Source organism: Pseudorca crassidens, chromosome X (assembly GCF_039906515.1).
Source record: "Pseudorca crassidens isolate mPseCra1 chromosome X, mPseCra1.hap1, whole genome shotgun sequence".
Taxonomy (NCBI): Eukaryota; Metazoa; Chordata; class Mammalia; order Artiodactyla; family Delphinidae; genus Pseudorca; species Pseudorca crassidens.
The window spans coordinates 71,713,606-71,740,476 of NC_090317.1; the positions used below are offsets into that span (position 1 = coordinate 71,713,606).

At 51.8% G+C, this 26,871-nt stretch overlaps 3 protein-coding genes and 1 long non-coding RNA gene across 6 annotated transcripts; 3 read left to right on the plus strand and 1 right to left on the minus strand.

The window, feature by feature from the left end:
* Positions 1-6,510: 6,510 nt before the first annotated feature.
* LOC137216649 (uncharacterized protein CXorf49 homolog) lies at positions 6,511-8,295 on the plus strand. Its single transcript, XM_067722712.1, has one exon. The coding sequence runs from the start codon at positions 6,511-6,513 to the stop codon at positions 8,293-8,295; it is 1,785 nt and encodes a 594-aa protein (XP_067578813.1).
* Positions 8,296-8,358: 63 nt separating this feature from the next.
* On the plus strand, positions 8,359-10,645 carry LOC137216313 (uncharacterized protein CXorf49 homolog). Its single transcript, XM_067722237.1, has 5 exons — positions 8,359-8,822; positions 9,352-9,428; positions 9,695-9,740; positions 10,324-10,365; positions 10,470-10,645. The coding sequence occupies exons 1-4, from the start codon at positions 8,702-8,704 to the stop codon at positions 10,362-10,364; spliced, it is 285 nt and encodes a 94-aa protein (XP_067578338.1). The 5' UTR covers positions 8,359-8,701; the 3' UTR covers position 10,365; positions 10,470-10,645.
* A 1,869-nt stretch (positions 10,646-12,514) lies between these two features.
* On the minus strand, positions 12,515-23,292 carry LOC137216314 (uncharacterized). 2 transcript variants are annotated; one of them, XR_010939701.1, is made up of 4 exons: positions 23,031-23,292; positions 22,073-22,256; positions 16,816-16,944; positions 12,515-14,148 (listed from the first exon to the last, which is right to left on the minus strand). It is a non-coding gene; the product is annotated as an uncharacterized lncRNA (long non-coding RNA). The 2 variants fall into 2 exon arrangements; XR_010939702.1 differs by lacking the exon at positions 22,073-22,256 and having other exon boundaries at positions 23,031-23,275.
* On the plus strand, positions 21,578-25,343 carry LOC137216311 (uncharacterized protein CXorf49 homolog). 2 transcript variants are annotated; one of them, XR_010939700.1, is made up of 6 exons: positions 21,578-22,693; positions 23,364-23,520; positions 24,050-24,126; positions 24,393-24,485; positions 25,022-25,063; positions 25,168-25,343. XR_010939700.1 is itself a non-coding variant. In XM_067722236.1 (6 exons), exons 1-5 carry the CDS (start codon positions 21,596-21,598, stop codon positions 25,060-25,062), a joined length of 1,419 nt encoding a protein of 472 aa, XP_067578337.1. In that variant the 5' UTR covers positions 21,578-21,595; the 3' UTR covers position 25,063; positions 25,168-25,343. The 2 variants fall into 2 exon arrangements, 1 of the variants encoding a protein (XP_067578337.1); XM_067722236.1 differs by having other exon boundaries at positions 24,393-24,438.
* The last annotated feature ends 1,528 nt before the right edge of the window (positions 25,344-26,871 follow it).

Genomic DNA, 26,871 nt, shown 5'->3' on the forward strand with positions numbered 1-26,871 from the left:
GACTTTCAGCACGCTATCAAAGGCCTCGACCATATTCTGTTGCCCCAGGTAGCTGTGGATACCCTGAGCTAGTTCTGAATAAGGTATATCAGTCCTTCAGTTAGCCCCTATATAGACCAGGACAAACAGAATTCTTTGAGAATTAGTCTGCTCTTCTCACTTGGGAGCCAAGGATAAGCGTCCCATACTGAAAATGTGGGCTGCAGTCTTCAAATTGCCACCGAGCTAGGGAGGGGCACAGGGTGAGGACAACTAGAAATGCTACAAAGGTTTCCTACCACATTTAAGTTGCCTTTTTATTGTTTTACATTTGTTTGCCTGCTGTAAACTTTGACTGTTGTAAAGAATTCTGACAAAGTAGACTCTTGTACTTCCTGCTTGATTTTTTGATGTTCCTGTAGAGGGACTGGCCCTTGGAGGTATCTACTTCACCATTTTTGCTGATGTCATTCATGCCAACTATTTTTTCATAAAGGTGCAAAATAAATTCAATTTAGAAAGCATAGTCTCTTCACAAATGGTATTGCAATTTTTGGGTATCTGTATGCAAAAAGAAAAAAGAGCCTGAACCTAAATATTGCACCTCATTCAAAATTCAACTCATAATACATCATGGATCAGAACGTAAAACATATGAATATACATTTTTTAGAAGAAAACATAAAGGAAAATCATCATGACCTGAGGTTAGGTAAAGAATTCTTAGAAATAACACCAAAAGGCTAGTCTGTAAGAAACACCAGGAAAAATTTCTTAAATTGGATTTCAACAAAATTATACTCTTTTTCTCTGAGAAATACCCTGTTAAAAGAATGAAAAGGCAGCTGTAGAATGGGAGGAAATACCTGTAAATTACAACCATATACAGAATATACAAAGAACTCTCAAAACTCCACTATAAGAAAATAAACTGCTCATTTTAAAAATGGGCAGAGGACATGTACAGGCACTCCACTAAAGAAGATATGAGGATGCCAAATAAGCACCTGAAAAGATGTTCAACACTGGTAACTATTAGGAAAATACAAATTAAAACCACAATGAGATACCACTGTAACCCTATTTGAATGACTAAAATTAAAAACACTGATGATACCAAGTACCGATGAGTCTGCAGAGAAATTGGAACTTCTGTATATTGATAGAGGGAATGCAGAATTGTACAGCCACTCTGGAAAACAGCTTGCCAATTTCTTCAAAAGGTAAACATACAACTACAATACGACCCAGCAATTCCATGCCTCGGTACTTGCCTTACAGGACTGAAAACTTATGTTTACAAAACTCCACATGAATGTTAATAGAAACCGTATTCATAGCCACCCCAAACTGAAAGGAATCAAGATGTTATTCAACAGATGAATCAATAAAATCATATATCTATAAATGAAACACTTTTTAACAATACAAAGAAGGAACTCTTGATACATGCAACAACTTGGATGAATCGCAAATGCATTATGCTAAATGAAAGAAGCCAGTCTCAAAATGTTACATACTGTATGATTTTGTTTGTATAATATTTGGAAAAGGTAAAACTATAGGGATGGGAAACAGATCATCAGTTAGTTATCAGAGGTTTGGGATGGGGAGATGGTTTGACTACAAAGCAGCAGAATGAGGGAGATTTTGGGGCTGATGGAACTGTTTTGTATCCTGATTGTGGTGATAGTTACACAAATCTGTCCATGTGTTAAAACTCATGGTACTGAAAACAAAAAAGTTAATTTTACTATGTAATAAATCAAAATATATGTAACTAAAAAAATTAAATGTGTCATACATAAAGGCTTGGGAATCATAATGGCATGCAAAATAGTACCAGCATTCTCAAAAGTGACATTGAAAGTCAGAAAACTTTTCAGCCTGAAATTATATATCAGCTATCAAATAAGCATGAAATTAAAGGTAATATTTGTTCATGCAAAGTCTTAAAAGAAATTATCACCCATGGTACCTGGAGAATGAGTCCCATCAAAACACTGTGGTAAACCAAGAACAATGAAGACATTAGTTCTAGGAAGCAGAAGATCCCACTTAGGGGTTTGGTAAAGGAGTGTTCTAGGAGCGACACTCTAGGCAACCAATAAAGATTGAAACTGGGTCCAGGAAAGTGATTTCCAACAACAAAGGAATGGACATAGTTGAAGATTGAGAAAATATTGCCAATAGGCCTATGACAGAAATGTAAGCTCTTGAGGGAAGGAACGTCATCTGTTTTTCTCAGTGATGTAGCACCATGTGTTAGAACAGTACCTGGCATGTGGTAAGCCCTCAATAGAGAATTGTTAAATGGAAAGGAGAGAAAGAGTGAATGCGAAGAGAGGAATTTGAGACAGCAAGTATCCACCGACTCTTAAGGAGTTTTTATGTGAAGGTGAGCAGAGAAAAATGGTGTCGCTTGAAGGGAAACTGGAATCAAAAGAAGGTTTTCTTTAATTGGGAGAAACGACAACATACTTGTATGCTGATAGGAATGATCCAAAATAGAGAAAACTATTTATGAATGAGGGAAGTTTGTTTCTGATTGCCTATATACTCTCAGTGAAATGGGAAGCAAGGTCATCAGGTGAGAGCGAAGGGGGTCCATGATCAGCAAGTACCCCCTCAACTTTCCCGGATCATCTTGTGATCTTCTTCTTTCTTTTACAATTTTATTTATTTATTTGGCTGCGCTGGGCCTCTGTGGATGCGCGCCGGCTTTCTCTAGTTGCGGTGAGCAGGGGCTACTCTTCGTTGTGGTGCGCGGGCTTCTCATTGCAGTGGCTTCTCTTGTTGTGGAGCATGGGCTCTAGGCACGCAGGCTTCAGCAGTTGTGGCACGCAGGCTCTAGAGCACAGGCTCCAGTAGCTGTGCCGCACAGGCTTAGTTGCTCCGTGGCATAGGGGATCTTCTGGGACCAGGGATCGAACCCGTGTCCCCTACATTGGCAGACAGATTCTTAACCACTGTGCCACCAGGGAAGTCCCGTGATCTTCTTGTATGGAACTTTTCATAATAAAGTGCTGTGAAAAATTAAAAAGAAGTGCTTTTGTTCGTTAAAAGGTATGATAAAAAGAGTGAAGGCAAGCTAAAAACTAGAAGATATTTACATAACATGAAATCATCAAAGAATTAAAGTATAGAATACATAAAGAACTTCCACAAATAAATATGCAAACAACCCAAGGGGAAAATGGGCAAAAGACACTAAATGAACACCTCATAGACAAGAAAATCCCCAAGGCCAAGCATATGAAAAGCTGCTCAATATTATTACTAATATTATTACTAATCAAGAAATTGCAGATTAAATCTACAATGAGACGCCATTTCACTATCACAAGATTGACAACAATTTTGTACTTTGTTAATATCAAATGTTGATGAGGATGTGGAACAGTTAAACACTGTTGATAGGAGTAGAAATTAGCATGACCCCATTGTAAAAACTCTGGCATGATCTAGTAATGTTGGAAATCTTCTTTCCCTATGAGATGACAATTTCAGTCCTAAGTATGAGCACTGGAACACAGCTTCCCAGCCATTTGATTCTATGGCTCACACAGAAAATGATGATTGTATGGCATACAGGAGTAAGATGACAAAGTTGTTCAGGGCCAGAACCAAGCGGTCCAGGGGCTGCTGTCTGGCTGTCTCTGGAGATGAAGGCCTCAAAGTCCCAGGTCCAAAAGTTGGAAAGCTCTGCTCTGGAAGACTCTTGTACGTGGGCACCAGGAAACATGATCCAGAATGTTTATAGTAGCGCTATGAATAATATCTGCCCAAATGGAAAACACCCAAATTACCCATTGACAGTAGAATGGATACATTAAAAGGAGTTGGGAATAGAGACCGGTTCACAGTGAGCTGAATGGGTCCCTGGACCAAAATAGCAGTCATTTCTCCAGTCCCCAAGCTGATAATGATAAGTGATACACTTGGCAGTTGGAGCAATGACTTCCACATTGGGTCACTGCTCTGTGGGGTAAGAGCTATCCCGGTGGGGAAAGCCAAGAGGAACCTCTGACACTGGCTCCCACCCCAGGCCAAGAGAGTAAGTCAAAAGCAGTATTGGATCCTGGTGAGCATAGGGGGCTAAAGCAGAGATTAGTGACATCATTGGAGACGTATGGGATGCAGGGGAAGAGGAGGTAGGAGAGCCACAGGGACGAAGAGAGTGGAGAAGGTGAGAAGAAGTTCTGGGAGTCTCTCTCTGGGGGAGGGAGGAAGGGAATGGAAATGGTGAGAGGGAAGACGGAGGCTTCCACTGAATCCACTGGTAATGTTTCCTAGGGTGCTGGTGGATGCAGGAGATTTTGCTATATCCTTCCTTATCCATTTTAACATATTTGAAATAGCACACCACGACTTAAAAAGTCACTGGGAGAAGTGGAAGAGGGCGGTATCCACAAACGGGCAGGCACCATCGGGGGCAGGCTCGAGGAGGAGGATTGCAGATTTACAGTGCACCCAATCTCCCCTGCTCTGAAACTTCTCCAGCACGGCCAGCTTCTCAGGTGCAGACCCAGAAAACTGGGCCTTTGAGTTCCACAGGCAAGAGGGGTTCAGACACCCCAGGACTCTCCAGGAGGTCAGCCAGAGCAGGTTGCAGGAGAGAGAGGTGACTGAAGACAGAGGAGTATGAACGGGAAGGAGCAGAAGGAAGGTATGGGAGGAATGGAGCGGTGTCAGAGTAGGAGTGGGGTGGCAGACACGGGAAATTCTAACACCCATGGGCCGTATAGAAACCAAGGGAGGCACCACTCCCCAGACATCAGTACTGCTCAGCTCAGGGGAGCTGAGAACTGACAGTTCCAAGAAAAATTGAGAGACACCTGGCTATCCACACCCACCGCCATCACAACTGGTAGGCCTTGGTTGTGCGTCCTTCAAAACTTTAAAACATACTTGTACATATACTTAAATGAATTCTCATATATTACATAGGATTGACTGGTGTGTGCGCGTGTGCCCACGCACGCAAGTGATTTAACTTACAAACGTGAATCCAAAGCCATCGTTCTGCAACTTGCAGTTGGAAGTCAGGCGGATGCTTTCGAAAGCTGTGAGAATGGCCTGATGCATTCCGTTGGACTGCCACGCTTTATGCTACTGGATGCTAAGCCACGTTGCATTCATCCATTTCCTTACTGACGGGAATTTGGAGTGTTCCCAGTTTTTCCCATCACCAACTCCCTTGTGCATGTGTTCTTGTACACTACAGGTACCAGCGTGTCTCCGGAAGAAGTACCAGGCAGCGGACTTGCAGGAGCATAGAGGAAATAGATTCTTTCTTCCTTCCTTTTAAAGATCTTGGGCTAAAAGCAAGGACTCTGGAGTCAGATTGATTGGTTTCAATCCTGCCGCTGATCCCCACGAGCCGAATGACCTTGGGCCAGTGGCCGAACCTCTCAGTGCCTGTTTCCTCACCGGGAAGAGGCCAGTAATAGTTGGTACTATAGTTAAAGGCGTGTCACGCGGATGCATTATTATTTATGCCCAGCGCTTAGAAGAGTGCCAGGCACAGAGTCCGTGCCGGCACTAAGTTGCTTTCAATGGATTCTGCCAAATGCGTCTCTTGCACCACCGCCACAGGGGTTTGCTCCTAACCTCTCCCACCCTCGGAATGGTTAAGCTCTTTGAAGGTTGTCAACCTAGTGTGTGAAACCCGATTCGTGGTTTTAGTTCACATCTCCAGGATCAGCGGTGGGGAGCATCTTTTGGGGTGTAACTGGCCACTGCGATTTCCTCTTCTTTGAATTTGCCTCAGAGAGGGGGAAGGACTGATGGAGCGAGGCCAACCCCAAGTCTATCCGCCACACCCGCCTGCCAGGAACGTCTGCTGAGCCACATTTGATGGAGCAGTTGAGACAGAGACCTTACAGAACAAAAATACGATCCCTTTGCTCTCTGGCCGACCCCTGATCACTGACTGCGGGACTCCTGTGCCCATTCTCCTGTTGGGTCTTAAGGCTTGCGGTGGAAGGGAGGCTGGCAAATGCTTTCGGCGCGTGCTAGGCATCCAGCGCCTCCATCTTGACGTTTCATCCTCACCACCCCTGGAGCCCGGCGCCCTCACTCGCCGACGCCCTCGACCCCCTGTATACATGGGAAACGGAGGCTCAGAGCTGTGACTCTAACCAGAAAGGGGAGGCGGGACAGGAGGAGGCGGGCCCAGAGGCTTGACAGAGGGAGGCACTCCCACCACCTCCTTCACCAGCCAACTGCCCGGACCGCCCACGGGCTTGCGAGCAAACCAGAGGCCCTCGGCCCCATTGGTTAGGTCTCGACGGGGGCGGGCGAACAAGGAGCCCGATGGTTGGCGGGGGCCGGACCAATGAGGAGGCTGCGGCGCGGGCGTGAGAGGCGCGCTGAAAGTGGCGCGTCGTTTCTTTTGAGGCGAGCTCGTGCGGCGCGTGAGGTGGCTGACGCTCCCTTCTGAGCGCCGCCCGCCTAGCCCGCCGTGACCGCGACCGCGACTCGGGCCATCGACCGTCGCCCCGGTTCTGGGGCCACCCGGGTCGCGACATGAGCTCCCCGGATGAGGTGTATGTGTTGAGAAGGCGTGTCCGCCCAAAAGTCAGGGAGCGGGCCGGCGTTCGCATAGCCGGCCCCGCAGTCCCGCCGGGGTCCGACCCAGGCCCCGAGCCTGGGGAGCCGCGGAGCGGCAAGGGCGGAGGCGGCTTCCCGGACCCCGAGGGCTTCCAGTCGAAGCGGGAGATGCTGGAAGGGCGAGGGCCGGTGCTGTGGGGCCGCGAAGGCCGACCTGGCTCCCCAGATGAGCACACGAGGGACCTCCTGGACCTGATCGACGAGTCTGAGGCGGCCAAGGAGGCCAACCTGCAGCAGCTGACCGACCAGGATGTGCTGGGCGTCCGCAGATACCCGGACCCCGAGGGCTTCCAGTCTGAGCGGGAGATGCTGGAAGCGCGAGGGCCGGTGCTGTGGGGCCGCGAAGGCCGACCTGGCTCCCCACATGAGCACACGAGGGACCTCCTGGACCTGATCGAGGAGTCTGAGGCGGCCAAGGAGGCCAACCTGCAGCAGCTGACCGACCAGGACGTGCTGGGCGTCCGCAGGTACCCGTCCCCGGAGAGGTCCACTGCCTTCAAAGAGGCCACTGGGTCGACACTGCGCCTCGAGGCGGGTCCCGGCGGTCGAGGAGCGCCCGGCCAGAGCTGTGGGGAGGCGTCGACGGCTCCAGCCGGCCCTCTCCACCTCGGTGGGCCTGAAGCGGGCCGGGCCTTGGGGAACCCTAAGAGAGGCACTAAGCGTAGGTTGAACGTGGCTGCGGATCGCCAGCGGCGCTCCGCGGAAGGCCTGGCCTGGCTGCTGTCCGACTCCCAGTCCTCAGATGAATTCAGTGAGACACAGCTGATGACGGTGAGCACTTACCGCAGAGGAGGAGGCCAGGCCAAGCCCAGCAGACCCGAGGATCCCGGGGACACTCCCAGACACTCGAAGTTCCAAGTCAGGGAGAATTACCGTCACGTGACAGGCTCTTCCCTGTCCTCGGCTCCGCGAGGACTCTCTTCGGTTGTGGAAAGGCAGGGCGTGGGAGAGCAGGGCATCTCTTCCCCTAAGAAAATGCAGAGCGTGCTGTGGGGCAAGGGGGGCAGCAAGCCCAGCTACCCGGGAGCTGTTGCTGCTGCTGCTGCTGCTGCTTCTGTTTCTGCTGCTGCTCCAGGTGGCCTGCCGCAGGTCACTCCTAGGAAGAACGGAGCCCAGGAGAAGAAATCCGTCGGGGAAGCATCCAAACTTGCCCTGGGGGGAACCTTCCGTTCCCGGGGGCAGCGAATCTCGGCAACTCCCGTGGAAGCGGCCACCTTCCCCCCAATCTCTGGTATTCCGCTGCCTGGGAGACCCAAGAGTTATACCTTGGTCCTTTCGGGAACCAAACAGTCCAAGCACAGTGGCGCTGGGAAGAAATCCGTGGTCAGGTGGGCAAGGGAGTCTGAGGCGGTGGCGGGAGAAGATAAGGACCCAAATAGAGACCCAGCCCCAAAGGGCCAAGTGAGTAGGCCATGCTCCTCCTCTCTCCCCACTCTTCCCCCCCCCACAGCACCCAGGGCACACGTCTTCATCCATGCTGCCTCTGTCCACCCCTCAGAGGTCAGCATTGGGTGCCCCTCGGTCACTGGGTCATTACGATGCCAGATCGGGCTCCTTTTCCTAGGGACAAACATTAAGGTAGCACTTCGGGTGTCCTGGGCCCGGTTCTCCACCCTTGGCCTCTTTCCAGCCTCCTCTGAGAGACTTGGGCTGGGATGGAAGGGAGGGCTGGTAGCTGAATTGGGTCGGGGGATCCCTTAAAAGCTTCCCAGGAAAGCCTCAGTATTTAGACTCACCAGCTTCCTGAATCCTCCTTCCTAGCTGTTCCCCAGACCTTCCTTGCAGGGGGCCTGGGCTTTCTCAGTGTCCCACTGTTGTGCCTAGATCAGCTCTGCCTGCTGGCCTGGGGCTGACTGAGGGAGAAAGTGCTAATGAGATCAGCCTTTCAATTCCCTTCCCAATTCCCTGCCTCACCCTGGCCCGAATCACACAACTCTCTCTCTCTCTCTCTCTCTCTCTCTCTCTCTCTCTCTCTCACACACACACACACACACGCACACACACACACACACACACACACACACACACACACACTTCCTTAGTCCAAATCGGTGAGAAATTTTTGTTTCAGCTGCTCACTCACAGGCCAGGGACATCTTGTCTGCGCATGCATCGTAGAAAAGCCAGCAGTGGCGACGTCAACACCAGAGGCCCCCAAGATCCAGGAAACTCAGAACCCTTGGCCCTGAACCAGGGAGAAGTCATGCCCAGGGGGCCTGCCCCCTCAGGTGAGTGTCGTGGGTTTGATATGAGGGGAGGGAAGAGGGGTTGAGGACAGAAACCTCTGCCTCTGTCTCTGCCGGGGGCACAGCCTTGCTCCCAGGCAGCTTCTCCCACAGAAGACGGGGTGCTGGCAGGGCTGGCCTTGAGCCACATCATCCTCTGTGTGGGGTTTGTGCGGCCGGGGTGATCGGTGGCAGTGCCCCAAACAGCTGCTCCGGGTGTAGACTTGCAGGGGAACAGCCTTTTCTGTTAAGTCCTGTTCGGCCACATTGCTCTCCCACGTGCTGGCTGTGGCTGCAGCTCTGGGAGGGTCGAATCCAGAGCCACATTGTTTGGGGACCACAGTGGCGAAATGGCTGTCCCCGGGGAACAGGGGAAGCAGGCCCAGAGACAAGGTTCCGGCTGCTGGGCAGAGCAGGGGCGGCTGGTTGCCAGCAGAGGGTGGTGCTGCCTCACCTCACTTTAGAGCCCGCTTGGCCCTTTCCACCTCACTGGGAGCCTGGGAAGCTGGATTGTGTGTCCTTTCCCTCTCAGGTGACCGGGGGCCACTTGACCATCCCCCAAGACCGGAAACGCAGCAGCAGCCACTGGGAACGCCCTGCTGTCCTTGGGTAATGCTTCCACTGCATCCTGGAAATGCAGGCCCAAACTCGAGGGTGGGATCTGGGTCCAAGTTCAGCTGACATGTGTGGGCTCCCCCTCCCCTGCCCCCATCACGTACCCCACGGAGGGAGCCCACCTCCTTTCCACTGAGGAGCCCTTGCCAGTCTAACCACCCGGCTTTGGGGTGGAGGGCCCGGGGGAGAGGAGAAGGTGGAGGAGAGAGGAGGCCAGAGTATACTAATCATTTCTCTTCCTCCTCTGTCTGCTGGCCTAGTGTCTCGAGCTAAAGAGAGAAGTAGACGAACTTAAGGAGCAACTTGGTATGAGGAACCAGGGCCGGAGAGCGGTGTCTTAGTGAAGAACCCGGGTGGGCACCTGGGGTGGGGGTGGGCTGCAGGTGCGGTGGGCCTGGCAGGGACGATCATCCCTGTGGGGAGGAGAACCTCTCAGGCCTGGCCCTGGAGCTGGCTGTGCATGTACAACTGGGCGTGTGTACAAATAACAAAGTACTGTCTGGACTGCATGCACACTTTGACAACCAGACCAGTCCTAGGGAATGTCCTTCTGATAGGACTTTTAGAGATGCCTCGTTGATTTTTCCCTTGAACTGCTGCTTGGTGTGGCTTCTAAGGTTCTTGTTGGATTGTTTGTTTGTGTGTGTGACAAGTTCTGAGTGGTTGTGGCACGGCCCACAGCATGAGAGCTGCTGGCACATTTTGTTTCCCTTTAGGAACCGGTTCCACATTCAATTTGGGTGGTGGGGAGTGATCAGGCCCAGAGCTCTTTGCATCGGGTCTGGAGGGGTTTCAGGTATCAGGGCTAGGCGGTTCCTCACGGGGATAGGGGGACGGGCTTCTGTATCCCTCTGTCTGGAGCGCCTGCTAATGCCTGTCCCTGTTGCAGCCGCCATGCAGTACCTGGCTGACAAGTTGCAGACCCTTTGAAGTGAGTGTTACACACACCGTACCCCTTCCCACAGTCCTGGCTGTTGAGCAGGGCTGGGGGCTGGCCCTGGCTTCAGGCTCTTCCCTGACTCTGCTGTTTCACAGGTTGAGCCCAGCGTCTTCCTGCAAGAGGAGCAGCTGGTACCTTTGGGGCCCTGGAGCTGTGGCCAAGCTCGTTCCCTCCTGTTCTGCCTCAGCTAGGGCTTCCTCTCCCCCTTGTTTTGCCCCCGCCCCGCCCCAGTTTCACAGCAGTTTCCAATTAAAGTACCTCTCATATTCTGTGTTCTGCCTTCTCTCTGGAGGGGTAGGGGTCGGGGTCGGGGTAGGGGGCCGGGCCGGGGCGCTGCTCCACGTCAGAGCCTTTTCCAGAACGGTATCTGTGGCATCCTGTGGTGGGGACTCTGGGCCAGCCTCTGTTACCATCCCTGCAGTCAAGCCAGCGGAGTGTCCCAGGTCTGGGTCCTGTGTGTGCTCTGCCTGGCCACATTGGCACGTCCTCCCTTTCCCCCGAAGGCCCTCTTCTAGCTCTCTCCAAACCCCCCTCCTCCTCTGGGGTCTGGCGGTTCCCATTCATCTCTGCCATTCACCCTTCCCATCAGCAGGAACTCATGACCCCCTTCCAGAGCTCCAATCTGGAAGCATTCACATCCTCCCTGCCCTAGCCAGCTGACCACCCTCCTCCAGCCGGGTCGTCTGTACACCCTTGAGTGGAAATTGGCCTGTCAGGTTCTATGGCGAGTGTGGTTAGTAGGTCTGTGTTGTTGCATGGTCCCCGTCAAATACTCTTCCACCAGCCCCGTGACACAGATTTTCCTGGAAATGATATTTCCGTGTCCCAGCTCAATCTCCCAGACTGCCTCTTTAGGACACACGAGATTGAGTCTGAACTCCATGTTCGATTTCCCCCTCACTCGAGGTTGGGGAGCACTTCCTTCCCTCAGCCAGGACCCAGGGCTGTACCAGCCTGAGACTCAGAGGGACAGATTTGTGTTTGAGTGAGGCAAGGGTGGTTCTGCCTGACACCCTTCCTGAAAGACCGGTGTTTTACTACACAAAAGGGGGTATGATGGTAGATTGGCCATTCAAGGTTGGTGACGGTGTGTCCCTGTGTGTGAATAAATGTAATCAGGGGTAATCTCCCTTGAGGGAGAAAGATGTGATTCAGGGAGTAAAGGGAGTAGAGGCTGGTCCAGGTTCTGTAAGGCATTGAATGAGCAAAAGCAAGGTTCGGATCTGTTTTGTTCAAAGGTTGTCGTTAAATTCCCAAAACATAGGAGGGGGATGATGCAGAAGTCACCAACCCCCACGACAGGGTGTCGGGATGCTCGAAATGTTGGATTCACTGGAGGTGGCTCTCGATCCTACTCTGTGATCCTATGATGTCTGACAACTACTGTGGGTGTGGATGGAATGAGATTGGGAAGGGTGGCTCCTCAGAGTAGCTCATCTTAGAATCAGGGGACCCATATATGAGGCCACCCAACATGAGCTACCCGGGACAGGGGCAGGATGGGCGCAGTGAGGATGGGAAGTAAGGAGTGACTGCACCTGGACAATGGGGAGCACTTGGGTCCACCCTTCCCCCATATTCTCACCCTGACTCCCTTCCAGAGTCCACGGCATGAGTTCAGGTGGGCAGACCACAGGTGGGATGGGACAGTCACAGACCTCAGGGTCAGAAAAGAACGTTCGTGGGACTTAATCCTTCCCCTCAAATCCCTCCCTGGAGAAGGTGGGCTTGATTGCTGCCCAGGCCTCTGGCTGGATTACTAGAACGTACCCAGTGCCCCACCCAGCCTGCACCAGGCTAATGTTCTAGCCCCTCTTGCTCTGGCACTGCTCCCCACTGAGCTGAGGCCATTACCAATGAGTGTGTGTGCACTTCGAGGAAACAGAGCTAGCTTAGACCTTGGACCTGCCTCTGACCAGTAGAGACAGTCATTCCAGGTCATGTGTCCCTGCAGACACTCTGGAGAGAGTGAAGCTAACTACAGGCTGGAGACAGCCATCACAGGAACTCGCTTCCCAGTGCACACTATGGATGTTAATAGAATGTTAACAGAATGTTAATAGAAACCTTATTCATAGTCACCCCAAACTGAAAGCAATCAAGATGTTATTCAACAGATGAACGAATAAAACCATACATCTATAAATGAAACATTCTTTAACAATACAAAGGAAGGAACTCTTGATACATGCAACAACTTGGATGAATCGCAAATGCATTATGCTAAATGAAAGAAGCCAGTCTCAAAATGTTACATACTGTGTGATTGTGTTTGTATAATATTTGGAAAAGGTAAAACTATAGGGATGGGAAACAGATCACCAGTTATCAGAGGTTTGGGATGGGGGAGATGGTTTGACTACAAAGCAGCAGAATGAGGGAGATTTTGGGGCTGATGGAACTGTTTTGTATCCTGATTGTGGTGATAGTTACACAAATCTGTCCATGTGTTAAAACTCATGGTACTGAAAACAAAAAAGTTAATTTTACTATGTAATAAATCAAAATATGTGTAACTAAAAAAATTAAATGTGTCATACATAAAGGCTTGGGAATCATAATGGCATGCAAAATAGTACCAGCATTCTCAAAAGTGACATTGAAAGTCAGAAAACTTTTCAGCCTGAAATTATATATCAGCTATCAAATAAGCATGAAATTAAAGGTAATATTAAAGGTAATATTTGTTCATGCAAAGTCTTAAAAGAAATTATCACCCATGGTACCTGGAGAATGAGTCCCATCAAAACACTGTGGTAAACCAAGAACAATGAAGACATTAGTTCTAGGAAGCAGAAGATCCCACTTAGGGGTTTGGTAAAGGAGTGTTCTAGGAGCGACACTCTAGGCAACCAATAAAGATTGAAACTGGGTCCAGGAAAGTGATTTCCAACAACAAAGGAATGGACATAGTTGAAGATTGAGAAAATATTGCCAATAGGCCTATGACAGAAATGTAAGCTCTTGAGGGAAGGAATGTCATCTGTTTTTCTCAGTGATGTAGCACCATGTGTTAGAACAGTACCTGGCATGTGGTAAGCCCTCAATAGAGAATTGTGAAATGGAAAGGAGAGAAAGAGTGAATGAGAAGAGAAGAATTTGACACAGCAAGTATACACTGACTCTTAAGGAGTTTTTATGTGAAGGTGAGCAGAGAAAAATGGTGTCGCTTGAAGGGAAATTGGAATCAAAAGAAGGTTTTCTTTAATTGGGAGAAACGACAACATACTTGTATGCTGATAGGAATGATCCAAAATAGAGAAAACTATTTATGAATGAGGGAAGTTTGTTTCTGATTGCCTGTATACTCTCAATGAAATGGGAAGCAAGGTCATCTGGTGAGAGCGAAGGTGGTCCATGATCAGCAAGTACCCCCTCAACTTTCCCGGATCATCTTGTGATCTTCTTCTTTCTTTTACAATTTTATTTATTTATTTGGCTGCGCTGGGCCTCTGTGGCTGCACGCCGGCTTTCTCTAGTTGCGGTGAGCAGGGGCTACTCTTCGTTGTGGTGCGCGGGCTTCTCATTGCAGTGGCTTCTCTTGTTGTGGAGCATGGGCTCTAGGCACGCAGGCTTCAGCAGTTGTGGCACGCAGACTCTAGAGCACAGGCTCCAGTAGCTGTGCCGCACAGGCTTAGTTGCTCCGTGGCATAGGGGATCTTCTGGGACCAGGGATCGAACCCGTGTCCCCTACATTGGCAGACAGATTCTTAACCACTGTGCCACCAGGGAAGTCCCGTGATCTTCTTGTATGGAACTTTTCATAATAAAGTGCTGTGAAAAATTAAAAAGAAGTGCTTTTGTTCGTTAAAAGGTATGATAAAAAGAGTGAAGTCAAGCTAAAAACTAGAAGATATTTACATAACATGAAATCATCAAAGAATTAAAGTATAGAATACATAAAGAACTTCCACAAATAAATATGCAAACAACCCAAGGGGAAAATGGGCAAAAGACACTAAATGAACACCTCATAGACAAGAAAATCCCCAAGGCCAAGCATATGAAAAGCTGCTCAATATTATTACTAATATTATTACTAATCAAGAAATTGCAGATTAAATCTACAATGAGACGCCATTTCACTATCACAAGATTGACAACAATTTTGTACTTTGTTAATATCAAATGTTGATGAGGATGTGGAACAGTTAAACACTGTTGATAGGAGTAGAAATTAGCATGACCCCATTGTAAAAACTCTGGCATGATCTAGTAATGTTGGAAATCTTCTTTCCCTATGAGATGACAATTTCAGTCCTAAGTATGAGCACTGGAACACAGCTTCCCAGCCATTTGATTCTATGGCTCACACAGAAAATGATGATTGTATGGCATACAGGAGTAAGATGACAAAGTTGTTCAGGGCCAGAACCAAGCGGTCCAGGGGCTGCTGTCTGGCTGTCTCTGGAGATGAAGGCCTCAAAGTCCCAGGTCCAAAAGTTGGAAAGCTCTGCCCTGGAAGGCTCTTGTACGTGGGCACCAGGAAACATGCGCCAGAATGTTTATAGTAGCGCTATGAATAATATCTGCCCAAATGGAAACAACCCAAATTACCCATTGACAGGAGAATGGATACATAGGTTGAGATACAGTTGATTCTTGTTATTTGTAGATTCCATACTTGCAAATTCCCCTATTTGCTAAAATTCATTTTTAACCACAAATCAGTACCAGAGTGCTTTCCTCCTCGTTCGAGAGAGCTGTGAAAAATTTGAGTTGGTGGAATATGTTCCCAACTGAGGTCAAACAAGGTGACGCCCTGCCTTCTGGTTTCAGTCTCATACTGCAAGCAAGTGTCCTTTTCATGATTTATTTGGTGCCACATAGTTTGCATTTTTGTGCTTCTTTGTTGGTGATTTCATAATTAAAGATGGCCTCCAAGCTTAGTGCTGAAGTACTGTCTAGTGTTCTTGAGTGCAAAATGACTATGACGTGCACTCAAGAAAATATGTGTGTTACATAAACCTTGTTCAGGCATGATTTATAATGCTGTTGGCTGTGAGGTCAGTGTTAATGAATCAATAATATTTGTATTAAATAGAGTGCCTTTAAACAGAAACACACATGAAACATGATTACGCAGCGATCAGTCGATGAAAATGTTGTGACCAGCGGATGGTAGGAACTTGAAATTATATTTCCCTTAGGAGCAATGTTTCAGGATTGCCTAATTCAGTGTTCATGGCAACTTTATAGACTGCAAATAACTATCATGATAATGAGAGTCTACTGTATATTCATTTGGTGGAACAGTGTACAGCAATGAAAATGAACAAGTGCCTGCCACATGCGACAACAGGGATGAATCTCAGTTACACAGTATCACACGGGAGAAGTCAGAAACAACACAAATGATTCCATTTACATAAAGACCAAAGGATGCAGCAAAACCAACGTTGTTAGGAATATGAACCTATGTAGAGAATAACTAAAGAAAAGGAAGGGAACGCTGAAGACAAAGGATAGAGGTTACTTCTGAGGAGGGTGAAGGGAAAGGAATTGGAGCTTCCATGCAAGGAACTTCTAAGGTTATGGTGACGTTTGAAAAAACACTGCTATAAAAGTTTACTGAGGGAATGAATGGCTCCCAAGTCTGTATCTCTCTCTAGCTTTGACCCCTCACTGGTGTTCCAGAACCAAATTTCTAAGTGCATTCCACCTGCATGTCCTATAAGAAACACAACCTTAATGTATCCAAAATCCTATCATTTCCCTCCCAATCTTTCTTTACTTCCTGTGTCCTTATGCTCCCCACCACAAAGTCACTCAAAACGGAAATGTTAGTCACCTTTGACTTCTGCTTCCTTGTGGTGGCCATAGAAACATGCCCCTCCGATCCACTGCAGGGAACATAGTAGATTGGCAAGTGCCAGCTGCCACTTCTCTGGCACCACCATTGTTTGTGCCAAGATCCCACATCCTCTGGGTAGCTCCCAGCCAGTGACTGAGCATGGCAGGGGCATACTGCTTCAGGACAGGGACTCCTCTAAATGGCAGCTGTAGGGTGGGGACTCCACATGAGCCTGAACAAACTAAACTAAACGGAACTAAAGTTTACTGTTAGAACGAAACTGCATCTGAGATTCTTCTTATCTGACCCTCCTTTCCCCCACGTCTCTCTTAAAGACGTCAGACCCGCATCGCACCCTGAAGAAGAAGACTCATTCCTGCTCCTTCTCCTTTATCCTTCACATGCCATTCTCCCATCATGTTCGTTCATGTCCAATCATGCCTTGGTGTCCGTATTTTTGGAGGACCCAAACTAACAAAAGTGGTACCAGGAGTGGTCTGAGAAGTTAGCTATAAGATGGGGTTTATGGATCAGCTCACTCACTGCCCAAATGACAAAGAGCGTACCATTTTGAGTGTTATGTGGGGCATGGATAATCTCTAGCACAAGGTTACCTCCTGATTCCTTAAGGTTTTATCCATACGTACCTTGAAAAATATCCCAGTGGAGGGTCTTACTTGTGGCCTGTGAGATGATTCAGGCCTTTGAATGGTAGGGAGGGCACTATGTCTATAGGGAGGGCAGAGGCGGCTGTTCATCACTGTTATACTGGCGCCCTGTGAAGACGTAATGAGAAACTAAGGGACATTACCAAACAGTTAAGGGCCAAGTGTAAGATTCATGGGGTTTTCTTGGTGGCTTACAAAATGCCCTTGCCTCCTGCAGAGACAGCTGAGTAGCTCACAGATTATGCGATAACAGTAAGTGCAGAACTCCAGAGATGTATACATCCTTGACAAACACAGGCCTGTTATGGGAAGGTCAGGGCCCTTTTTGGAAAAACTTCAGACTCTGAAATGTAGGCCGGGTATATTGGCATGGATGTCTCCAAACGTTGGCTTATCAGATCCAAACGTCCTGAGGCCTCAAAGCTTGCAGGGTGGCCCTTCCTTCCCTAGCAAGAGCTAACACATGCCCTGTGCTGGTAGATGCTACAGAGTCTGCTCCCCCACAAAGTGACAGACACCTCTCCCAGGGAAACCCTCATCTCTTCTCCATAAACTCACTGGGATATGCCGAGCCTGATAAGGGGAAAAAGAAATTATACACCAAGAAATAACAAGCCTGTACTGGCAGGAGCAGGGCAATATCCCTGGGATTGGATTTTGAGGGTGCTGGATCAAGTGGACAGGAATATAAGAGTGGATAAGCAAGTTTTACTGAGCGGAGGCGCTTTCTCATGCCATGGGATTTAACACACGGGCAAGGACTCCAGGAGGTGGAGGAAATTCACTGCCAGACTGGCCCTTTGAAACTTTGAGAAAGTGATGGCCCATAAGGAGAGAAGTGGAAATGCCTGCCTTGGATTGGCAGATGGCAGAGGAAGGAACAAAAAGGTTGAGTGATGCAGACATGCTAGAACGGACAGAAAAGGTGAGGCCAGTCACATGGCCTCATGGTTATGTCCCACTGTAGGGCTGAGAGGACACATCCCACTGTAGGACACATGTCCCACTGTAGGGCTGAGAGGACACCAAAGCCATCAGGAGTGTTCTGGTGAGAGGGGCCCCAGCATCACTAGAAGTTTGGTGGTTGCTCCCCTCTGGAGGCCAATGCCAATGATGGAAGGAAAGTGGTCCCGACCTGGGCTCATTACCACCCATGGGAGCCAACGAATTCTGACATGATAGAGGGCAGAGGGCAGCTCTTAACCAAGAGATGCCAGCAGACCACATTTCCAGTAACGACCAGCAAGCTCAGAGGGGCAGTCAAGAGTGCCTGCTTGACCGGCAGAAAGCTGAGAAGATGGCTCAGACAGCATGGCTCCCTAGGGGCAACGACAGCCAGCAAAAGGCAAGAATGCAAGAGAAGGAGGGCCATCATCCCGCTAAAAAGCCACAGTCTCCTGCTCAGTTCCTGGTCCTCAGCCAATTCAGAGACTGGCCCCACTGAAGAGGTGGATGAGTCCTGAGGAGGAAGGATCCAGAAACAAGGCAGTGGGTTATGACCGTCCCTAAAGAGAATGACTGCCAGTTCTCAGGTGACTGTACCCGGAGGCTAGAAAAAGACCCAGACACTTCTACTACTACTGGACACAGGATCTGAGCTGACATTGATCCAGGAGGCCCAAAGTGTCATGATGGGGCCCCATTAGAATGGGGCTTATGAGGCCCTGACATTAAAAGGAGTTGGGAATAGAGACCGGTTCACAGTGAGCTGAATGGGTCCCTGGACCAAAATAGCGGTCATTTCTCCAGTGCCCAAGCTGATAATGATAAGTGATACACTTGGCAGTTGGAGCAATGACTTCCACATTGGGTCACTGCTCTGTGGGGTAAGAGCTATCCCGGTGGGGAAAGCCAAGAGGAACCTCTGACACTGGCTCCCACCCCAGGCCAAGAGAGTAAGTCAAAAGCAGTATTGGATCCTGGTGAGCATAGGGGGCTAAAGCAGAGATTAGTGACATCATTGGAGACGTATGGGATGCAGGGGAAGAGGAGGTAGGAGAGCCACAGGGACGAAGAGAGTGGAGAAGGTGAGAAGAAGTTCTGGGAGTCTCTCTCTGGGGGAGGGAGGAAGGGAATGGAAATGGTGAGAGGGAAGACGGAGGCTTCCACTGAATCCACTGGTAATGTTTCCTAGGGTGCTGGTGGATGCAGGAGATTTTGCTATATCCTTCCTTATCCATTTTAACATATTTGAAATAGCACACCACGACTTAAAAAGTCACTGGGAGAAGTGGAAGAGGGCGGTATCCACAAACGGGCAGGCACCATCGGGGGCAGGCTCGAGGAGGAGGATTGCAGATTTACAGTGCACCCAATCTCCCCTGCTCTGAAACTTCTCCAGCACGGCTAGCTTCTCAGGTGCAGACCCAGAAAACTGGGCCTTTGAGTTCCACAGGCAAGAGGGGTTCAGACACCCCAGGACTCTCCAGGAGGTCAGCCAGAGCAGGTTGCAGGAGAGAGAGGTGACTGAAGACAGAGGAGTATGAACGGGAAGGAGCAGAAGGAAGGTATGGGAGGAATGGAGCGGTGTCAGAGTAGGAGTGGGGTGGCAGACACGGGAAATTCTAACACCCATGGGCCGTATAGAAACCAAGGGAGGCACCACTCCCCAGACATCAGTACTGCTCAGCTCAGGGGAGCTGAGAACTGACAGTTCCAAGAAAAATTGAGAGACACCTGGCTATCCACACCCACCGCCATCACAACTGGTAGGCCTTGGTTGTGCGTCCTTCAAAACTTTAAAACATACTTGTACATATACTTAAATGAATTCTCATATATTACATAGGATTGACTGGTGTGTGCGCGTGTGCCCACGCACGCAAGTGATTTAACTTACAAATGTGAATCCAAAGCCATCGTTCTGCAACTTGCAGTTGGAAGTCAGGCGGATGCTTTCGAAAGCTGTGAGAATGGCCTGATGCATTCCGTTGGACTGCCACGCTTTATGCTACTGGATGCTAAGCCACGTTGCATTCATCCATTTCCTTACTGACGGGAATTTGGAGTGTTCCCAGTTTTTCCCATCACCAACTCCCTTGTGCATGTGTTCTTGTACACTACAGGTACCAGCGTGTCTCCGGAAGAAGTACCAGGCAGCGGACTTGCAGGAGCATAGAGGAAATAGATTCTTTCTTCCTTCCTTTTAAAGATCTTGGGCTAAAAGCAAGGACTCTGGAGTCAGATTGATTGGTTTCAATCCTGCCGCTGATCCCCACGAGCCGAATGACCTTGGGCCAGTGGCCGAACCTCTCAGTGCCTGTTTCCTCACCGGGAAGAGGCCAGTAATAGTTGGTACTATAGTTAAAGGCGTGTCACGCGGATGCATTATTATTTATGCCCAGCGCTTAGAAGAGTGCCAGGCACAGAGTCCGTGCCGGCACTAAGTTGCTTTCAATGGATTCTGCCAAATGCGTCTCTTGCACCACCGCCACAGGGGTTTGCTCCTAACCTCTCCCACCCTCGGAATGGTTAAGCTCTTTGAAGGTTGTCAACCTAGTGTGTGAAACCCGATTCGTGGTTTTAGTTCACATCTCCAGGATCAGCGGTGGGGAGCATCTTTTGGGGTGTAACTGGCCACTGCGATTTCCTCTTCTTTGAATTTGCCTCAGAGAGGGGGAAGGACTGATGGAGCGAGGCCAACCCCAAGTCTATCCGCCACACCCGCCTGCCAGGAACGTCTGCTGAGCCACATTTGATGGAGCAGTTGAGACAGAGACCTTACAGAACAAAAATACGATCCCTTTGCTCTCTGGCCGACCCCTGATCACTGACTGTGGGACTCCTGTGCCCATTCTCCTGTTGGGTCTTAAGGCTTGCGGTGGAAGGGAGGCTGGCAAATGCTTTCGGCGCGTGCTAGGCATCCAGCGCCTCCATCTTGACGTTTCATCCTCACCACCCCTGGAGCCCGGCGCCCTCACTCGCCGACGCCCTCGACCCCCTGTATACATGGGAAACGGAGGCTCAGAGCTGTGACTCTAACCAGAAAGGGGAGGCGGGACAGGAGGAGGCGGGCCCAGAGGCTTGACAGAGGGAGGCACTCCCACCACCTCCTTCACCAGCCAACTGCCCGGACTGCCCACGGGCTTGCGAGCAAACCAGAGGCCCTCGGCCCCATTGGTTAGGTCTCGACGGGGGCGGGCGAACAAGGAGCCCGCTGGTTGGCGGGGGCCGGACCAATGAGGAGGCTGCGGCGCGGGCGTGAGAGGCGCGCTGAAAGTGGCGCGTCCTTTCTTTTGAGGCGAGCTCGTGCGGCGCGTGAGGTGGCTGACGCTCCCTTCTGAGCGCCGCCCGCCTAGCCCGCCGTGACCGCGACCGCGACTCGGGCCATCGACCGTCGCCCCGGTTCTGGGGCCACCCGGGTCGCGACATGAGCTCCCCGGATGAGGTGTATGTGTTGAGAAGGCGTGTCCGCCCGAAAGTCAGGGAGCGGGCCGGCGTTCGCATAGCCGGCCCCGCAGTCCCACCGGGGCCCGACCCAGGCCCCGAGCCTGGGGAGCCGCGGAGCGGCAAGGGCGGAGGCGGCTTCCCGGACCCCGAGGGCTTCCAGTCGAAGCGGGAGATGCTGGAAGGGCGAGGGCCGGTGCTGTGGGGCCGCGAAGGCCAACCTGGCTCCCCAGATGAGCACACGAGGGACCTCCTGGACCTGATCGACGAGTCTGAGGCGGCCAAGGAGGCCAACCTGCAGCAGCTGACCGACCAGGATGTGCTGGGCGTCCGCAGATACCCGGACCCCGAGGGCTTCCAGTCTGAGCGGGAGATGCTGGAAGCGCGAGGGCCGGTGCTGTGGGGCCGCGAAGGCCGACCTGGCTCCCCAGATGAGCACACGAGGGACCTCCTGGACCTGATCGAGGAGTCTGAGGCGGCCAAGGAGGCCAACCTGCAGCAGCTGACCGACCAGGACGTGCTGGGCGTCCGCAGGTACCCGTCCCCGGAGAGGTCCACTGCCTTCAAAGAGGCCACTTGGTCGACACTGTGCCTCGAGGCGGGTCCCGGCGGTCGAGGAGCGCCCGGCCAGAGCTGTGGGGAGGCGTCGACGGCTCCAGCCGGCCCTCTCCACCTGGGTGGGCCTGAAGCGGGCCGGGCCTTGGGGAACCCTAAGAGAGGCACTAAGCGTAGGTTGAACGTGGCTGCGGATCGCCAGCGGCGCTCCGCGGAAGGCCTGGCCTGGCTGCTGTCCGACTCCGAGTCCTCAGATGAATTCAGTGAGACACAGCTGATGACGGTGAGCACTTACCGCAGAGGAGGAGGCCAGGCCAAGCCCAGCAGACCCGAGGATCCCGGGGACACTCCCAGACACTCGAAGTTCCAAGTCAGGGAGAATTACCGTCACGTGACAGGCTCTTCCCTGTCCTCGGCTCCGCGAGGACTCTCTTCGGTTGTGGAAAGGCAGGGCGTGGGAGAGCAGGGCATCTCTTCCCCTAAGAAAATGCAGAGCGTGCTGTGGGGCAAGGGGGGCAGCAAGCCCAGCTACCCGGGAGCTGCTGCTGCTGCTGCTGCTGCTGCTGCTTCTGTTTCTGCTGCTGCTCCAGGTGGCCTGCCGCAGGTCACTCCTAGGAAGAACGGAGCCCAGGAGAAGAAATCCGTCGGGGAAGCATCCAAACTTGCCCTGGGGGGAACCTTCCGTTCCCGGGGGCAGCGAATCTCGGCAACTCCCGTGGAACCGGCCACCTTCCCCCCAATCTCTGGTATTCCGCTGCCTGGGAGACCCAAGAGTTATACCTTGGTCCTTTCGGGAACCAAACAGTCCAAGCACAGTGGCGCTGGGAAGAAATCCGTGGTCAGGTGGGCAAGGGAGTCTGAGGCGGTGGCGGGAGAAGATAAGGACCCAAATAGAGACCCAGCCCCAAAGGGCCAAGTGAGTAGGCCATGCTCCTCCTCTCTCCCCACTCTTCCCCCCCCCCCACAGCACCCAGGGCACACGTCTTCATCCATGCTGCCTCTGTCCACCCCTCAGAGGTCAGCATTGGGTGCCCCTCGGTCACTGGGTCATTACGATGCCAGATCGGGCTCCTTTTCCTAGGGACAAACATTAAGGTAGCACTTCGGGTGTCCTGGGCCCGGTTCTCCACCCTTGGCCTCTTTCCAGCCTCCTCTGAGAGACTTGGGCTGGGATGGAAGGGAGGGCTGGTAGCTGAATTGGGTCGGGGGATCCCTTAAAAGCTTCCCCGGAAAGCCTCAGTATTTAGACTCACCAGCTTCCTGAATCCTCCTTCCTAGCTGTTCCCCAGACCTTCCTTGCAGGGGGCCTGGGCTTTCTCAGTGTCCCACTGTTGTGCCTAGATCAGCTCTGCCTGCTGGCCTGGGGCTGACTGAGGGAGAAAGTGCTAATGAGATCAGCCTTTCAATTCCCTTCCCAATTCCCTGCCTCACCCTGGCCCGAATCACACAACTCTCTCTCTCTCTCTCCCTCTCTCTCTCTCTCTCTCTCTCTCTCTCTCTCTCTCTCTCTCTCTCACACACACACACACACACACACACACACACACAGTTCCTTAGTCCAAATCGGTGAGAAATTTTTGTTTCAGCTGCTCACTCACAGGCCAGGGACATCTTGTCTGCGCATGCATCGTAGAAAAGCCAGCAGTGGCGACGTCAACACCAGAGGCCCCCAAGATCCAGGAAACTCAGAACCCTTGGCCCTGAACCAGGGAGAAGTCATGCCCAGGGGGCCTGCCCCCTCAGGTGAGTGTCGTGGGTTTGATATGAGGGGAGGGAAGAGGGGTTGAGGACAGAAACCTCTGCCTCTGTCTCTGCCGGGGGCACAGCCTTGCTCCCAGGCAGCTTCTCCCACAGAAGACGGGGTGCTGGCAGGGCTGGCCTTGAGCCACATCATCCTCTGTGTGGGGTTTGTGCGGCCGGGGTGATCGGTGGCAGTGCCCCAAACAGCTGCTCCGGGTGTAGACTTGCAGGGGAACAGCCTTTTCTGTTAAGTCCTGTTCGGCCACATTGCTCTCCCACGTGCTGGCTGTGGCTGCAGCTCTGGGAGGGTCGAATCCAGAGCCACATTGTTTGGGGACCACAGTGGCGAAATGGCTGTCCCCGGGGAACAGGGGAAGCAGGCCCAGAGACAAGGTTCCGGCTGCTGGGCAGAGCAGGGGCGGCTGGTTGCCAGCAGAGGGTGGTGCTGCCTCACCTCACTTTAGAGCCCGCTTGGCCCTTTCCACCTCACTGGGAGCCTGGGAAGCTGGATTGTGTGTCCTTTCCCTCTCAGGTGACCGGGGGCCACTTGACCATCCCCCAAGACCGGAAACGCAGCAGCAGCCACTGGGAACGCCCTGCTGTCCTTGGGTAATGCTTCCACTGCATCCTGGAAATGCAGGCCCAAACTCGAGGGTGGGATCTGGGTCCAAGTTCAGCTGACATGTGTGGGCTCCCCCTCCCCTGCCCCCATCACGTACCCCACGGAGGGAGCCCACCTCCTTTCCACTGAGGAGCCCTTGCCAGTCTAACCACCCGGCTTTGGGGTGGAGGGCCCGGGGGAGAGGAGAAGGTGGAGGAGAGAGGAGGCCAGAGTATACTAATCATTTCTCTTCCTCCTCTGTCTGCTGGCCTAGTGTCTCGAGCTAAAGAGAGAAGTAGACGAACTTAAGGAGCAACTTGGTATGAGGAACCAGGGCCGGAGAGCGGTGTCTTAGTGAAGAACCCGGGTGGGCACCTGGGGTGGGGGTGGGCTGCAGGTGCGGTGGGCCTGGCAGGGACGATCATCCCTGTGGGGAGGAGAACCTCTCAGGCCTGGCCCTGGAGCTGGCTGTGCATGTACAACTGGGCGTGTGTACAAATAACAAAGTACTGTCTGGACTGCATGCACACTTTGACAACCAGACCAGTCCTAGGGAATGTCCTTCTGATAGGACTTTTAGAGATGCCTCGTTGATTTTTCCCTTGAACTGCTGCTTGGTGTGGCTTCTAAGGTTCTTGTTGGATTGTTTGTTTGTGTGTGTGACAAGTTCTGAGTGGTTGTGGCACGGCCCACAGCATGAGAGCTGCTGGCACATTTTGTTTCCCTTTAGGAACCGGTTCCACATTCAATTTGGGTGGTGGGGAGTGATCAGGCCCAGAGCTCTTTGCATCGGGTCTGGAGGGGTTTCAGGTATCAGGGCTAGGCGGTTCCTCACGGGGATAGGGGGACGGGCTTCTGTATCCCTCTGTCTGGAGCGCCTGCTAATGCCTGTCCCTGTTGCAGCCGCCATGCAGTACCTGGCTGACAAGTTGCAGACCCTTTGAAGTGAGTGTTACACACACCGTACCCCTTCCCACAGTCCTGGCTGTTGAGCAGGGCTGGGGGCTGGCCCTGGCTTCAGGCTCTTCCCTGACTCTGCTGTTTCACAGGTTGAGCCCAGCGTCTTCCTGCAAGAGGAGCAGCTGGTACCTTTGGGGCCCTGGAGCTGTGGCCAAGCTCGTTCCCTCCTGTTCTGCCTCAGCTAGGGCTTCCTCTCCCCCTTGTTTTGCCCCCGCCCCGCCCCAGTTTCACAGCAGTTTCCAATTAAAGTACCTCTCATATTCTGTGTTCTGCCTTCTCTCTGGAGGGGTAGGGGTCGGGGTCGGGGTAGGGGGCCGGGCCGGGGCGCTGCTCCACGTCAGAGCCTTTTCCAGAACGGTATCTGTGGCATCCTGTGGTGGGGACTCTGGGCCAGCCTCTGTTACCATCCCTGCAGTCAAGCCAGCGGAGTGTCCCAGGTCTGGGTCCTGTGTGTGCTCTGCCTGGCCACATTGGCACGTCCTCCCTTTCCCCCGAAGGCCCTCTTCTAGCTCTCTCCAAACCCCCCTCCTCCTCTGGGGTCTGGCGGTTCCCATTCATCTCTGCCATTCACCCTTCCCATCAGCAGGAACTCATGACCCCCTTCCAGAGCTCCAATCTGGAAGCATTCACATCCTCCCTGCCCTAGCCAGCTGACCACCCTCCTCCAGCCGGGTCGTCTGTACACCCTTGAGTGGAAATTGGCCTGTCAGGTTCTATGGCGAGTGTGGTTAGTAGGTCTGTGTTGTTGCATGGTCCCCGTCAAATACTCTTCCACCAGCCCCGTGACACAGATTTTCCTGGAAATGATATTTCCGTGTCCCAGCTCAATCTCCCAGACTGCCTCTTTAGGACACACGAGATTGAGTCTGAACTCCATGTTCGATTTCCCCCTCACTCGAGGTTGGGGAGCACTTCCTTCCCTCAGCCAGGACCCAGGGCTGTACCAGCCTGAGACTCAGAGGGACAGATTTGTGTTTGAGTGAGGCAAGGGTGGTTCTGCCTGACACCCTTCCTGAAAGACCGGTGTTTTACTACACAAAAGGGGGTATGATGGTAGATTGGCCATTCAAGGTTGGTGACGGTGTGTCCCTGTGTGTGAATAAATGTAATCAGGGGTAATCTCCTTTGAGGGAGAAAGATGTGATTCAGGGAGTAAAGGGAGTAGAGGCTGGTCCAGGTTCTGTAAGGCATTGAATGAGCAAAAGCAAGGTTCGGATCTGTTTTGTTCAAAGGTTGTCGTTAAATTCCCAAAACATAGGAGGGGGATGATGCAGAAGTCACCAACCCCCACGACAGGGTGTCGGGATGCTCGAAATGTTGGATTCGCTGGAGGTGGCTCTCGATCCTACTCTGTGATCCTATGATGTCTGACAACTACTGTGGGTGTGGATGGAATGAGATTGGGAAGGGTGGCTCCTCAGAGTAGCTCATCTTAGAATCAGGGGACCCATATATGAGGCCACCCAACATGAGCTACCCGGGACAGGGGCAGGATGGGCGCAGTGAGGATGGGAAGTAAGGAGTGACTGCACCTGGACAATGGGGAGCACTTGGGTCCACCCTTCCCCCATATTCTCACCCTGACTCCCTTCCAGAGTCCACGGCATGAGTTCAGGTGGGCAGACCACAGGTGGGATGGGACAGTCACAGACCTCAGGGTCAGAAAAGAACGTTCGTGGGACTTAATCCTTCCCCTCAAATCCCTCCCTGGAGAAGGTGGGCTTGATTGCTGCCCAGGCCTCTGGCTGGATTACTAGAATGTACCCAGTGCCCCACCCAGCCTGCACCAGGCT

What these genes read in the sequence shown, in the direction of transcription:
- LOC137216649 (XM_067722712.1), top strand. Translation starts at nt 6,511, where the DNA reads ATGAGCTCCCCGGATGAGGTGTATGTGTTGAGAAGGCGTGTCCGCCCA.
- LOC137216313 (XM_067722237.1), top strand. Translation starts at nt 8,702, where the DNA reads ATGCATCGTAGAAAAGCCAGCAGTGGCGACGTCAACACCAGAGGCCCC. An exon ending in CAGGGGGCCTGCCCCCTCAG is followed by an intron (nt 8,823 to 9,351) that starts GTGAGTGTCGTG and finishes TTTCCCTCTCAG; the next exon opens with GTGACCGGGGGCCACTTGAC. An exon ending in GAACGCCCTGCTGTCCTTGG is followed by an intron (nt 9,429 to 9,694) that starts GTAATGCTTCCA and finishes CTGCTGGCCTAG; the next exon opens with TGTCTCGAGCTAAAGAGAGA.
- LOC137216311 (XM_067722236.1), top strand. Translation starts at nt 21,596, where the DNA reads ATGCTGGAAGCGCGAGGGCCGGTGCTGTGGGGCCGCGAAGGCCGACCT. An exon ending in GAACGCCCTGCTGTCCTTGG is followed by an intron (nt 24,127 to 24,392) that starts GTAATGCTTCCA and finishes CTGCTGGCCTAG; the next exon opens with TGTCTCGAGCTAAAGAGAGA. An exon ending in CGAACTTAAGGAGCAACTTG is followed by an intron (nt 24,439 to 25,021) that starts GTATGAGGAACC and finishes TCCCTGTTGCAG; the next exon opens with CCGCCATGCAGTACCTGGCT.